Raw genomic sequence first — 15,033 nt, 5'->3', positions numbered from 1 at the left:
AATAGGAAATTATGCTTTGGCCTTTGAAGATAATTACATCTTCAAAAGATTTATTTTGCTTGTTGATTGTTTTATGCTTATTGTTTTACTCATGGCACAGACAGAATTCTATTCAATGATATTCTCAAAACGTTGCCAGTTTGAATTTTTATTCCAACTTCTTGTCATATATACTCTTTAAGGGAAAAATATTGAAGATAAAAAGCCCAAAGGGAGTTCCCTGCTGTTTATTCTGCAATATAATCTGTTGCTATGATTCTAGACACTAAATAGAAAGAAAAAAAAAAAGAATATGCGAATTTAAGTTATGTCTCACAATGAAAAGTCAAAGTATCTCAAACCTGTATAAAAATGCATGATTGTCAATAACTTATTCACCTTGTTTTTCCAACACATGGGTTGCACAGTATCAGTTCCTGATCTTCAGAGCCCGATAGGTGATGGTAAAATGTAAGGCTGCCAGGGCCCCGAAGCCTTACCCCAAATCTGTACCGCACTGTCACCACATTTCAATTACTCACTTCAAGTTTCACATGTCAAACCCATGGATATGGTTCAACTACTACTTTCTTTTTCTTTTTTAAATAAAATTATAGATATAGAGATGCAGACAGAAAAATCAACTTGCTCCCTTAAAGACATTCCAAGACATGAGATCACCTGCACTTGAGGCAAAAGACATTTATTTCCTGATTGTACCTGAAATATCATCACAGAAATGTTCAAAGAAGTATTTATCTTGATTTCAGCTAAGTCACAGAGCATGGGTGGCTCATGAATAACCTGGTGTATCTGATGCTCATTTAATTAGAAGTTTCCAGATAAAATTATTGATAATACCCATTGACCCTTTTCTGATTTTAGCTGTAGTAGAGCTCAAATTATTTCCCTAAGTCACAAAAGTGACACCAGGCCACTTCTGGTTGAAAGTTAGGGTTTTACTCATGTGGGCGTGGAATTGCGACTTACCCCTGTCCGTGTCGTACAGGAAGACGAAACAGTTCCATTCGTAGTGGTCCAGCAGACTCAGGAGCGCGCCCCGCAAGGACGGTCTGAGCTGCAGCACAAACTGGCTCTCCCCCTCCGTGGGGAAACTCGGTGTGATGAGGGAGATGTGCAAGGCGCTGCAGAACGAGGTCAAGGTGTGTACCGACCTCTTATCGTAGAGTCCGAAAATGGCGAACACGCCTCTAGAATACTGGGAACAGACTGAAAAAGAGAAGGAAAGAAACACACTATTAGCACACTCAAGCTGGTGAGTTGCACATCTACAGTCCATGAACTTAAAAAAAAAAAAAAAAAAAAAGTCTGAATCACTCGTATAGTCAGGAACATAAGGAAAGTAAAAGTGGAGAGTGCACTTAATTGTGGAATTCATTAACGGATTGCTGAGTATGTGCTCAGAGCCTTGCACTGGGCCTGGTAACAAGGAGCCATAGGTTTCCTCTCTCCAGAAGCCAGTTCAGGGCTGTGTTCCCAGAGACTAGGAAGACCCCGGCCGCCAGGAAGACCCCACCAACATAAGTCCCCGCCACTAGGAAAACCCCGGCCACCAGGAAGGCCCCGGCCGCCAGGAAGACCCTGGCCACTAGGAACACCCGGCTGCTAGGAAAACCCCGGCCTCGCCTGGTCCACCAGATCTGCACCTGTTGGTAAGGCAGCTCGTCCTGAAGGAGTACTGGGGGCTGACCCCGAGGCAGAGAGAGGACTCCATAACAAAGGGACCCCAGCCCCACGCCGGGAGTTGCCCCCGCAGGGGCGGTACTGAGGCTCCAGGTACAGATTCGCCCGCCCTGGGGCGCAGAGAGAAAGCTGTGGTTTAAAGGAGCAACTAGAGGGGCGCCTGGGTGGCTTGGTCGGTTCAGCATCCGACCCAACCGGCTCAGGGCACGATTTTTGGGTGACCCTCCCATCTGGCTCCGGGCCCGCAGGGCGGACCCTGCTTGGGAATCTCTCTCTCCACTCTCTCTGCTCGTCCCCTGCCCGGGTTCTCTCTGCCCTGTCTCTCTGTTTCTCTCAAAACAAACAACTGAACATCTAAGAAACAAACAAAGGAATAACCAGAGCCCAAAGAAACCAGGCCTAGCAGGAAGCCCGGAAGGTGGGGGTGGGTGGGTGGAGCGACTAGAGGTCTTCCGGGTCAGAGGTCGGCGAGCGCCCGCTGCGTGCACTCTGCCCCGGGGAGCCCGCGGCGAGGCCTCAAACTCAGTTCCAGGTGCCGGGAGCGCGCCGCCGCCTCCGCCTCCGGGAGCTCTGCCACAGATGCCCTCGGGCTCGGAAAACAACCCCGGTGGAAAAGGGAAAGTACAACGTAACAGGTGTGGCCTTGGAGCCCCACGAAAGAGTGCGGAGCCGCTGGAAGTTTCACGGTTCGTGCTCCCCCTCCACCTGGACGGCGCGGAGCCCCAGCCGCCCCGCCCCCCAGGCACCCTCAGGGCACACACCCCCCAGCCCACCTCCACCCTGTCCACCCGGGGGCGCCCTCAGTGCCCACAGCCCCGGGGCCACCCCACCTCCAGCTTGTCCACAGGGCAGCCACAAGGCAAAGTGACCTGGGACCCCCAGTCCACCAGCCACTGGGCACAGAGTCTACACAAGTGTCGACCATCCACACATCATGCCTTCCAGTTGGAGAAAGGTGGCTGTTCAGCCTCATTCACTGAAACAAATAGGTGGTCAAGCAAAGTGTGGATACAGAGGAATTTGCTCCAAATGAAAAAACAAGACAGAACTCCATAAAAAGAACTAAATGAAATAGAGATAAGCAATCTGAAATGTTACTTTTTTTTATTTTTATTTTTAAATCATAACCTTAGAGTTCTCTTGAACCATGTCTGAAAACAAGTTAAGCTGTCTGGAAAATCACTGTTGGGCGTCCTCAATACTCAGGGGAATTGTGACCAGCTGTGTAGCTTCTAGGTTGGATATAAAGCTAACACAGAGCAGTTTCATAACCCAGCAGAACCAAGTCCCCCCTGCAGTAGACAGGTGCACAATGTCCCATTCTTCCCCTTCTATGTTCCCAGTTGTTGGCAAGGACAATGAGGCAAATACAAAAAGAGAGAAAACAAAACAAAAACAAAAAACAAAAACTCTTCTCAAGATTTTTGCCCAGCTACATTTTGATCCCTCTTTTGACATGACCAAATTCTAGTGCAAACTTGGATGACTTTTTCTAATTTACCTTTATTTAATTTAATTTTAATTTTATTTTTTAAATGTTTTTCATTATTTTTGAGAGAGAGCGAGCGAGCAGAGGAGGGGCAGAGAGGAAGACAAAGAATTTGAAGCAGCTTCCAGGCTCTGAGGTGTCAGCACAGAGCCCAATGCTGGGCTGAAACTCATGGACCATGAAATCATGACCTGAGTAGAAGTCACACGCTTAACCAACTGAGCCACCCAGGCACCCCTCTAATTTACCTTTTAAAGGATACAAATTTGCATGAAAAAAAATACTCCATGTATGCAATAAAGCAAGACTGTTTGAATTCCAGATTCTTAGAGTTTACCACATAATGGTTTTAAGGTCCATTTCTCCTTGGCTTATATAGCTAGTTTAAGAAGGCTTTAGTTCTATGAAATGTTTATGTTTTCTGATTTTATCTTTTGGTTACTACTTTTAATTGCTAAGTTCATTATGAAGCCTTGAATATTGGATAATCTAGAGGTATTTACCTTAGGAGTAGTTCATTGTGATACAAAGAAATTAGATTCTGCTTTGTTGAAGCAGTAATAGGCTCTTAGAAAAAAATTAATTACCTTAATAACATTTATATCCATATTCTACAATACCTGGGTTTTAGGAAATTAGGAGGCATAATTAAATAAGATAAATTAATAAAACCTGGCAGTATTTCTTCTGTTCTTGTTTATTTTGCTTCTGAAATTGGGGATACAGTCTGAGCAATGTAATTATAGCAGAAGAAGGTACCAGTTAAAAGAAAATGGATGTTACTGGTCTTCTTTAGATGAGGTGCTCTAAGAGATATTGTATATTTTGTGGAAAAACTAAAGCCTAACTAAGGGACCAGCGTCTATATTCAAATGGATAAGACTAGGATAGACCTGACCTTAAAAAATAGAAGATGTATGCTACCTAACTAGAACTTCAAGTTGGAAGAAAAAAATAAAATATACAGGAAAGGCTGCAAACGTTGCAAATCAGTTCAAATCCTAGTACTCTTGTTAGCCAGGTGACCTTGACTAAGTTATTTAATCTTACTTGCCTCAACTATAAATATATAATATGCCAAAAATTAAATAACATAATGTATGTAAAAGTACTATTACATATGGGAGACGACCAATAAGTGGTGAGTTATATAAAGAAATTCCACCAAGGAAGAACATCCAATTCTAATTCTATGCTCATCCATGAACTACCATTTGATCACCTGAGTAGACTGACTAATCTAGAAGGCTTGGTCTGACAGTGTGACTGGCTGCAATTTTCTTGCAATATATAAGACACAAGGTAATGTAACATTTGGGTATCCGGAGTTGCAACTCAATTCATTTATATAACTTAAGAGATTTGATCTGATAAATCAAGTTGCTGGATCAGATGTTAACCTTGTGAATGTTCCACCAAGGCTTTGGATGTATTTACATAAGTGCTATCTATATATTTAGCATACAACCAGGCGGGAGTCGCTTGGCTCCTTTGTAAAGTTTTCATATTGTCCTGTTCTCTTGACTTTTATGCAAATTGAGGGACCACTCTCAATCTTTCCACAGTAAATAATCTGGCTTAAATAATTTTTATTTTACCCTATTGAAAAAAAAGTTGAAGAGCATCAGAACTCAAATCTAAGATACTGGCTTTCAGTTTGGTGTTGAAACTACAAACATGTTAATTCTTGTTCAAGAAAACATAATAAACAAATCCTGTACTTTAACATACTCATGTATGTGATAAACATTTACATAATCCTTTCTGTTACGGCATTTTAGAACCATACCATTGTCAAGTTTGGGTTTCCAAACTGTTTTTCTAGGAACCCCACAAGTTCTCTAGGAGGACTTGAATAGCTTTGCAGAAACTTTTTTTTTTCTAAATTTCTTTATTTATTTTGAGAGAGAGAAACAGACTGTTGAGCAGGGGAGGGGCAGAGAGAGAGGTAAAGAGAATCCCAAGCAGGCTCCATATGGTCAGTACAGAGCCCAATGAGGGGCTAGAACCCACAAACTGTAAGATCATGACCTGAGCCAAAATCAAGAGTCAGATGCTCAACCAACTGAGCCACCCAGGTGGCCCTGCAGGGAAAGCTTTGATGAAACAGAAAAGGGTGGTACAGTATGCCACTCCCCCCGCAAAACCCTACAACACATCTTATTTCATCCATTACTGCCTAAATAAACTTTTATATAAGAATAGTATTAAACTACTACTTTAAAAAAAAAGGTCAAAACAATGAATATACTCTGTACAAAGTTCCCCAACTGTTTTTTTTTTTTTTTTTTATATTGTTGTCAGTGTAATCATTATGACTTTCCACTACTCTGGTGCTTGCTATATGATTTAGCTTAATTTATTCTACCTGTGACTCAACAAACTCAATATTTTCTGATATTTAATCGTCTTGTATCAGCTTTCATTCATTTGCATCATCATAAATATCTACTCTTTTTCACCGCCATCTGTCATTCTGCTTCTCATAAACTTATTTTGTCACTCACATTTTACTTTCCCTTTGCAAAGGTCCAGTTTTAGTAGGATTCATTTGAATTTTTCTTTTTGGTCTATTTCATTTAGATTATTTCCTTGGCAGGTGAAGATTATTGGGTTTCCTATGTATGTGGATAGATTGTCAGTCAAATGTTCAACGTTATTATCTCGATGTGATACCCCACATAGTATTTTATTTGGTCCAACAGATTCAAATTCTAGAATATAATTATTTCTGTATTTATTACTATACTCTAGCTTTGCAAACACTCAAATCGAAATTTATTTGGTGGTGTCTCATGATATCTATTGTTGCTTACCATACAGATAATTATTCAAACAATGGATCTTTTTCTTAAACTATATAAATGCATACACAAATTAATGAGAATAAAATAAGCTGAGTACCCATGTGTTCAGACATGTATACACAAAAGGGAAACTGAATTTTAACGTTCTTGTATAACATGGCTGAATATAACACAAAAGAAGTAATGCTTAGTCATCAACAAGATGTGATGACAGTATGCTGATATACTTGGGGATACAAACAGTAATCAGGATAAGACTTTGAAATAATCCAGTTATAATTTTAAGCACATATTATATATTCTGCTTCACTGATGAGATCACTAGGATTGTGTATTATGTGGATAAATTCCTAATATAAACACATCATATTAATCCATTCATCTTTTACCTGATGGTGTCAATTAACCAGATCAGTCTTCTCATCAGGTAGTTACCCCATCCCATTCCAGATGCCACACTCCAGATGCCAAGCCAAGTCACATGATAATATAATTTGATGATTCATAGCTTCCCATTGCATGTAAATCAAATGACATGGTTTTAGCTCAGTGTTTTGCAAGTTGTGGGACATAAATCCAGGTGCTGTGCTGGATTTTCCATGACCTCTGCCTCAGGGGTAGGAAGAGTGCAGGCTGATGCTCATTTCCTTTCCTTCCTTCCTTCCTTCCTTCCTTCCTTCCTTCCTTCCTTCCTTCCTTCCTTCCTCCCTTCCTTCCTCCCTTCCTTCCTTTCTTTCCTTTCTTTCCCTCTCTCTCTCTCTTCTATATCTATCTATCTATCTATCTATCTATCTATCTATCTATCTATCGAATGAAACAGACAAAAACAAAGAGGATTGGAGAAATCTGAGCATGTTTCTTTGAGGGAATGGAGTCAGCAGAAAGGGAAATACATACAGAAGAGAAAAGGGGTACCAAATAGGGAAGGCCCCAAATAGAATGTATAGGGTCAAGGGCACATATAAAATTTGCCTTGAATGAGATGTGCAGGTGTGTGGAGGGTAATTCATTCTAGAGTTCAAAGATCAAAAGATAACATTGTATAGGGTAGTTTCCTACCTGCACTGATCCAAGAGACAGGGTTGCAGCAGTGAGATTCATTCAATAAAGCTGTGTGAAAGTGGCACCAGTTACAAATAATTGCGGAGAGGGGCACCTGGGTGACTCAATTAAGCATCCGACTGTGGCTCAGGTCATGATATCCAAGTTTGTGGGTTCAAGTCCCCACACTGGGGTCTGTGCTGACAGTTCGGAGCCTGGGGCCTGCTCTGGATTCTCTCTGTCTCTCTCTCTGCCCCTCCCACTAAAAAAATAAATAAAAACATTAAAAAAAATACAAACAATTGCAGAGGGTAGGAGAGGAAACTAAAAACACATAACATATATTATAAACTTCATGATGAGAGGGAACCCTTCTTATTTTACCCACAACTGTATCCAACTCAACACATACAACACAGTACCTATAAAACCTTATGGGATGAATGACAAAACAAAATGAAGGATTAAGTGACCACGGACAGAAGACAAGATATGAAAATATAAATTAGAAGTGGCAACAATTTAGAAATTCATGATTTTCTTCAGGCACAACATGCAGATAGATGGTAACCAAAATGAAAGACAATGAGGAGTTCAAAACTTTCCTCCTTGGAACGAATTCTTCTCTTGCTTACCCAACACACGCTTTCCTGGGTCTCCACTTATTGGAATGCTGTTCTCAATTTTCCCCCTTGCAACTCCCTGTCTCACCAATCTTCTCATCTTCTTCTATACCCTTTCTTCAGATCATATCATCTGTTTCTATGACTTTAAATACCATCCGTGTGCCAGTAGTTCCCTGATTAAGACCTTCAGGTTTTATTATTTCCTATGAGTTTAGACTCAAACATCAATACTTAATGTTTCCATTTGTTGTTTTTTCGGCACCTAAGACCCAGATGGGCCAAAACAGGACCCTTCATTTTTCTTTCAGAACCTCGTTTCTGCTTTCCCCCTTCCCAATAAAAAGCATGGCCATCTATGAAAATATTCTTGATCTGAAACTTCCTTCTATTCCCACATTGAAATCATGAGAAAATCTCGATGGTTTTACCTCCAAAATATCTAAAATATATCAAAATCTTCCAACTCCTCTGTATCTCCACTATGCTGCCATTGTCCTGCCCAGTCTACTAGTTAAGTCTCCAAACTGTACTTCCTGTTCCTAGTTTTCTTCCTTCCCCATCATTCTCCACTCAGCAGAGTGTGATAAGATGGCCTCATCCCTACTTAATGTTCCACTGGATTTTGCTCATATTTAAACTAATATCCACATGGCCTAAAATGCTCTTATGAGGAATACTATGAAAAATTATATGCCAACAAACTGGACAACCTGGAAGAAATGGACAAATTCCTAGGCACCCACACACTTCCAAAACTCAAACAGGAAGAAACAGAAAACTTGAACATACCTATAACCAGTGAAGAAATTGAATCAGTTATCAAAAATCTCCCAACAAATAAGAGTCCAGGACCAGATGGCTTCCCAGGGGAGTTCTACCAGACATTTAAAGCAGAGATAATACCTATCCTTCTCTAGCTGTTTCAAAAAATAGAAAGGGAAGGAAAACTTCCAGACTCATTCTATGAAGCCAGCATTACTTTGATTCCTAAACCAGACAGAGACCCAGTAAAAAAAAGAGAACTACAGGCCAATATCCCTGATGAATATGGATACAAAAATTCTCAATAAGATACTAGCAAATCAAATTCAACAGCATATAAAAAGAATAATTCACCATGATCAAGTGGGATTCATTCCTGGGCTGCAGGGCTGGTTCAACATTTTCAAATCAATCAATGTGATACATCACATTAATAAAAGAAAAGATAAGAACCATATAATCCTGTCAATCGATACAGAAAAAGCATTTGACAAAATTCAGTATCCTTTCTTAATAAAAAGAAAGGATAGAAGGAACATACTTAAAGATCATAAGAGCCATTTATGAAAAGCCCACAGCTAATATCATCCTCACTGGGGAAAAACTGAGAGCTTTCTCCCTGAGATCAGGAACACGACAGGGATGTCCACTCTCACCACTGTTGTTTAACATAGTGTTGGAAGTGCTAGCATCAGCAATCAGACAACAAAATGAAATCGAAGGCATCAAAATTGGCAAAGAGGAAGTCAAGCTTTCACTTTTTGCAGATGACATATTATACATGGAAAACCCGATAGACTCCACCAAGTCTGCTAGAACTGATACATGAATTCAGCAAAGTCGCAGGATACAAAATCAATGTACAGAAATCAGTTGCATTCTTATACACTAATAATGAAGCAACAGAAAGACAAATAAAGAAACTGATCCCATTCACAATTGCACCAAGAAGCATAAAATACCTAGGAATAAACCTAACCAAAGATGTAAAAGATCTATATGCTGAAAACTATAGAAAGCTTATGAAGGAAATTGAAGAAGATATAAAGAAATGGAAAGACATTCCATGCTCATGGATTGGAAAAATAAATATTGTTAAAATGTCAATACTACCCAAAGCTATCTACACATTCAATGCAATCCCAATCAAAATTGCACCAGCATTCTTCTCGAAGCTACAACAAGCAATCCTAAAATTCATATGGAACCACAAAAGTCCCCAAATAGCCAAAGTAATTTTGAAGAAGAAGACCAAAGCAGGAAGCATCACAATCCCAGACTTTAGCCTCTACTACAAAGCTGTAATAATCAAGACAGCATGGTATTGGCACAAAAACAGACACATAGACCAGTGGAATAGAATAGAAACCCCAGAACTAGACCCACAAACGTATGGCCAACCAATCTTTGACAAAGCAGGAAAGAATATCCAATGGAAAAAAGACAGTCTCTTTAACAATTGGTGCTGGGAGAACTGGACAGCAACATGCAGAAGGTTGAAACTAGACCTCTTTCTCACACCATTCACAAAAATAAACTCAAAATGGATAAAGGACCTGAGTGTGAGACAGGAAACCATCCAAACCCTAGAGGAGAAAGCAGGAAAAGACCTTTCTGACCTCAGCCGCAGCCATTTCTTACTTGACACATCCCCAAAGGCAAGGGAGTTAAAAGCAAAAATGAACTATTGGGACCTCATGAAGAGAAAAAGCTTCTGCACAGCAAAGGAAACAATCAACAAAACTAAAAGGCAACGAACGGAATTGGAAAAAGTATTCGCAAATGACATATTGGACAAGGGCTAGTACCCAAAATCTATAAAGAGCTCACCAAACTCCACACCAAAAAACAAATAATCCAGTGAATAAATGGGAAGAAAACATGAATAGACACTTCTCTAAAGGAGACATCCAGATGGCCAAAAGGCACATGAAAAGATGCTCAACGTCGCTCCTCATCAGGGAAATACAAATCAAAACCACACTCAGATACCACCTCACGCCAGTCAGAGTGGCTAAAATGAACAAATCAGGAGACTATAGATGCTGGAGAGGATGTGGAGAAACGGGAACCCTCTTGCACTGTTGGTGGGAATGCAAACTGGTGCAGCCGCTCTGGAAAACAGTGTGCAGGTTCCTCAAAAAAATTAAAAATAGACCTACCCTATGACCCAGCAATAGCACTGCTAGGAATTTACCCAAGGGATACAGGAGTACTGATGCATAGGGGCACTTGTACCCCAATGTTTATAGCAGCACTTTCAACAATAGCCAAACTATGGAAAGAGCCTAAATGTCCATCAACTGATGAATGGATAAAGAAGTTACGGCTTATATACACAATGGAATACTACGTGACAATGAGAAAGAATGAAATATGGCCTTTTGTAGCAACGTGGATGGAACTGGAGAGTGTTATGCTAAGTGAAATAAGTCATACAGAGACAGACAGATACCATATGGTTTCACTCTTATATGGATTCTGAGAAACTTAACAGAAGACCATGGGGGAGGAGAAGGAAAAAAGAAAAAAAGTTTGGAGAGGGAGGGAGCCAAAACATAAGAGACTCTTAAAAACTGAGAACAAACTGAGGGTTGATGGGGGGTGGGAGGGAGGGGAGGGTGGGTGATGGGTATTGAGGAGGGCATCTTTTGGGATGAGCACTGGGTGTTGTATGGAAACCAATTTGACAATAAATTTCATATTTAAAAAAATAATTAAAAAATAAATTAAAAATGGCAAAAAAATTAGATTATCTAAAATTATTTGTATGTAGCCATTTTAGCTCAATTGTGGTATGTGCTGTTCTACTGTAATGGACTTTAGTAGTTTTTTAAAACAAGGTTAATAAAACTACAACCTTTCAGATTTTAGAAATTTTACTAATAAAGGGCAGTCTTTCCTTCAAAAAATAAAAAAATAAAACGCCCTTATGATTTTGTCTTTACTAAACTCATGGACCATTGCTCCCTCCCACATAAGACTAAGCCATACTCTGCCTTTTTGTGTTACTTAAACACACCTTCTCATCCACTTTAGGGCCTTGGCACTAACTGGCCAACCCTTGACTTCTCGCTGTTCCTGTCTCAGTGAACATGTCAATTCCTCCCAGAGCCTCTCCCTGACTCCTCTAGAAAATGAGGTTCCCAGAGCTCTAGTCATGCTCTACTGCATGACCTTGTTTTATTGTGTACATAGCTGTTATCACATTTTGAAATCACCTTACTCATTTGATTGCTTATTTATCTCTTTTCTCCAGGACAGTAGGAGTTCTGCAAGAGGAGGGAATTTGACTGCCTTTTCACTGATTCAACCTCAGACTCTAGAACTGGAAAAGGGAAAGCTCTCTGTTAGTGTTTGCTGAATGAACAAAATCATGGTTTCTCATAAAGGAAATAAGGAGAGAAGAAAGACTAAGAGGGTGTGGAATGATTGGCTAAAAGCCCCCAAAAAAATCAACTTGCCTGTTGCTGAGTTTACTCTGGCAGTTAAGTTCCCCGTTCCCTGGCTGGGAGTCTAGGCAACATACTGTTGGTGTCTATATGCATCTTTCCTCCTCCTTCAACTGTGTAATCACTCACCATTTTCTTAAATGTTTACTTATTTTGAGAGACAGAAGGAGATAGAATCCCAAGTAGGTGTTCCACTGTCAGTGTGGAGCCCATCATGGGGCTTGATCTCACAAACCCTGAGATCATGAGCTCAACCGAAATCAAGAATCAGATGCTCAACCACATCACCCAGGCACCCCTCACCATTTGTTTTTAACTAAAGCTTAGTTACTGAAAACTGCCACATATTGTGGCCTAAAAATTTCATGATTCTTTATGAGGAAAACAATTATAATCTTAACTATGTATTACTGTTTTTTAAAACAATTTAATGTTCAGTTAATGAGACGATTTTCTTTCACAACTGACCCAAACATCTATATTGTATGTTTCTATCAGGGCAACATTATATTATCATTTTTATACATTTAATTTTGACTAGCTGGAATATGGTGAGGTGAGAAGTTTCATCAGCACTGGAGAGTCTGATCTCTGTCTGAAATGGTATAAATTCTAGGTCTGCTGCCCTCTCCTACCTTCCCCTGAACAGCAACTTGGTCCTGGACTGTCCTGAGGATTGTTTCTCACCCTGTATTTACCTAATTTCTACCTATTGTTTTTTATAATCCTGCCATTTATCTTTCTTCTAAAAGAACTCTTATCACTCACCTGGATTTTTAAAATAATGTCTCTTAAAATACCCATAGTCTATTGGAAAACTTTCCAAAGTCAGGAAGTATTACTTAAGCACCTTCCCTCTTTCTCTGATTATTTGATGTTAAAATGATGAGCTCCTCATGTTCACATTTGAAAAGGCTCAATCAGATGGTGGATAGAGCATGCTGGGCCCAGAATTCATTAATTTATGCCCTTAAGGCATTATCATAGATTATTAATATGTAAAAGCTAATTTTCTTAGACTTGTAAGCAGTGGTTAGCTGGAGTACATAAAGTTACTGAAGCTAATCACTCTAAATGACAAGTCGAAATGCAAATTACACCAAAATATTTCACTTCAATTATATCACAATTAAGTACTTCCGCTTTCTCAGATGTCTTCTCCGAAGATGCTTCTGGACAATGCCATCAAAGATCACAATGAGATGTAATCACTCGCGTGGCCCTGCACATGCTCTCCTTCGGTTTTATGACATCTCAGCTAGAAAGCACATTTCAATTCTAAATTAAACTAATCGAGAGCTCAGTAAAAATATATAGGCTTGTTTGCACATTTCTTTCCAGAGTCAGGCCATCATAATGGAAACACATGGCTCATTTTGCTTCCAAGGCCCATAAAGGAAGAAGCAGAAGGCTATTTGCAACGCTCAGCACAAGAAGCAAAGACTTCATCCCGTGTAAAAATGGCTGCTCGGGTAGTCATTTGGGTGCTGCGAAGATCATAGGATTCTTTTATACTGCTAATATATAACCATAAGGACTCCAACAAGTAAGTCTTTAGAAGGAAGGAAGGTGAGAGGAGAGGAAGAAACCAGTTCTGAAGAGCGCATAAATCGTAACAGGTGTATTTGGTTCTTCGCCTTGTCAACTTCCAGCCATAAAGAAAATTACAGGGGAAAGGCACCCAGTGATATACTGTTCCGCATTCAAGGATCTGGAACATATTTTCACCTTTAAGTGGCTCCTTAATGGAAACATTCGATTCATCATCTATATTTTATACTATACAACTGAGTGGTGTAATTGCTTCAGAGTTCTTTGTATGCTCGAGAAACTTTTTCAAGGGTCTAAATAACATGTCGAAAGCTTTTCTTCATCAGAGGAGACGCAGCTGTCCTACTGAAAAGCATTTACATGCATCATGGGAGTGGATAACATCAATTAAAAATGGAATGGAATGGGGCGCCTGGGTGGCGCAGTCGGTTAAGCGTCCGACTTCAGCCAGGTCACGATCTCGCGGTCTGTGAGTTCGAGCCCCGAGTCAGGCTCTGGGCTGATGGCTCGGAGCCTGGAGCCTGTTTCCGATTCTGTGTCTCCCTCTCTCTCTGCCCCTCCCCCGTTCATGCTCTGTCTCTCTCTGTCCCAAAAATAAATAAAATAAAATTAAAAAAATGGAATGGAATAATATTGGACAGATATTGGAGTGGGTTTTACAAACAACTGTTCTCATGAATATTGTGCTTCCTGGAGAGCGGACGTGTCATCACTTATCTTGGGTACAGAATCTATGACATCTGTTTAATGTCTGTCTGTACTACCAGACGTCACAGCAAGGAATGACGGGTCCTGCCATCGTCTTCTTCCCTCTCCAGCATCCAGCATCATGCTTGGCACATAGCTGGTGTTCAATAGATACCTGCCGAATCAACAGGCAAATTAACAGAGGCAAAGAGGTCATGTGTGAAAGGCATGTGAGATTTGTGAAGATAGTGTATCTCGTCATTTCAGTGGGACACACAGCCATCTGAAGCAAATCTAACAAGTAAAATTGTGTTTTGACAAAAGATCACAATGTCTCATTGTACTTAATAGGACACAATTTAGCAAAGTTAATTCACATTCAACTTATCTGGAATCCACAGCTTACACACTTGTAATGGGGCTACCTGCTGTGTGCATTAGGCTAAGGATCCACACCCAGGTGCTCTAGTGTCACGTCCTGAGCACAAGGGAGTCATCCAGGCAGCCAGCTGGGGAAAGGAATGGGAAGAAAACCTAGCAATTATTAAGCATCTACGGTGTGTCAGGTTCTGCCACATTTTGTATTCATTATCTCATTCAAACTTCAGGGCAGCCCTACAAGGTAAGTCTTAAGTCTTCTCATTTTTCTCTCTCATTTTTAAAGATGAAATGTGGTAAAGTGATGCAGCTTGTATAAACGTACACATCTAAGCGGGGAAAGAGCAATTTTTAACCCAAGTCTGATTCCAAAGTTGACACTCATTCTACTCTACCACTTGAAAGGAGAATAGTTAAACATTTCTACCATCTTGCTCTGCTGAAGGCATTTGGGCCATTACACCTTGACTGCTACCGGAAGAGGCAATGTAAGAACATTTACACTTCATGGAAACAGAAGTAGGTTTTAAGGGATTATGGAAAGTTGGTTTCTCTTA

General features: G+C 40.3%; 1 protein-coding gene across 11 annotated transcripts in view; it reads right to left on the bottom strand.

Annotated features, from left to right (window-relative positions):
- Positions 1-15,033, bottom strand: part of GRIA4 (glutamate ionotropic receptor AMPA type subunit 4) — a 408,691-nt gene that overhangs the window by 257,170 nt on the left and 136,488 nt on the right. For all 11 annotated transcript variants that reach the window (XR_009249413.1, XM_058686612.1, XM_058686611.1 and 8 more), the window contains exon 4: positions 970-1,209. Coding sequence is in view for 10 of the 11 variants with exons in the window: in XM_058686612.1 (XP_058542595.1) it covers positions 970-1,209 (240 nt within the window). In the remaining variant the exon portion in view is untranslated. The remainder of the gene's footprint in view (positions 1-969; positions 1,210-15,033) is intronic.

The sequence above is a fragment of the Neofelis nebulosa genome, chromosome 10 (assembly GCF_028018385.1).
Source record: "Neofelis nebulosa isolate mNeoNeb1 chromosome 10, mNeoNeb1.pri, whole genome shotgun sequence".
Classification (NCBI taxonomy): domain Eukaryota; kingdom Metazoa; phylum Chordata; class Mammalia; order Carnivora; family Felidae; genus Neofelis; species Neofelis nebulosa.
The sequence above is the reverse complement of the archived record's forward strand: the minus strand, read 5'-3'. Positions and strand labels throughout refer to the sequence as shown.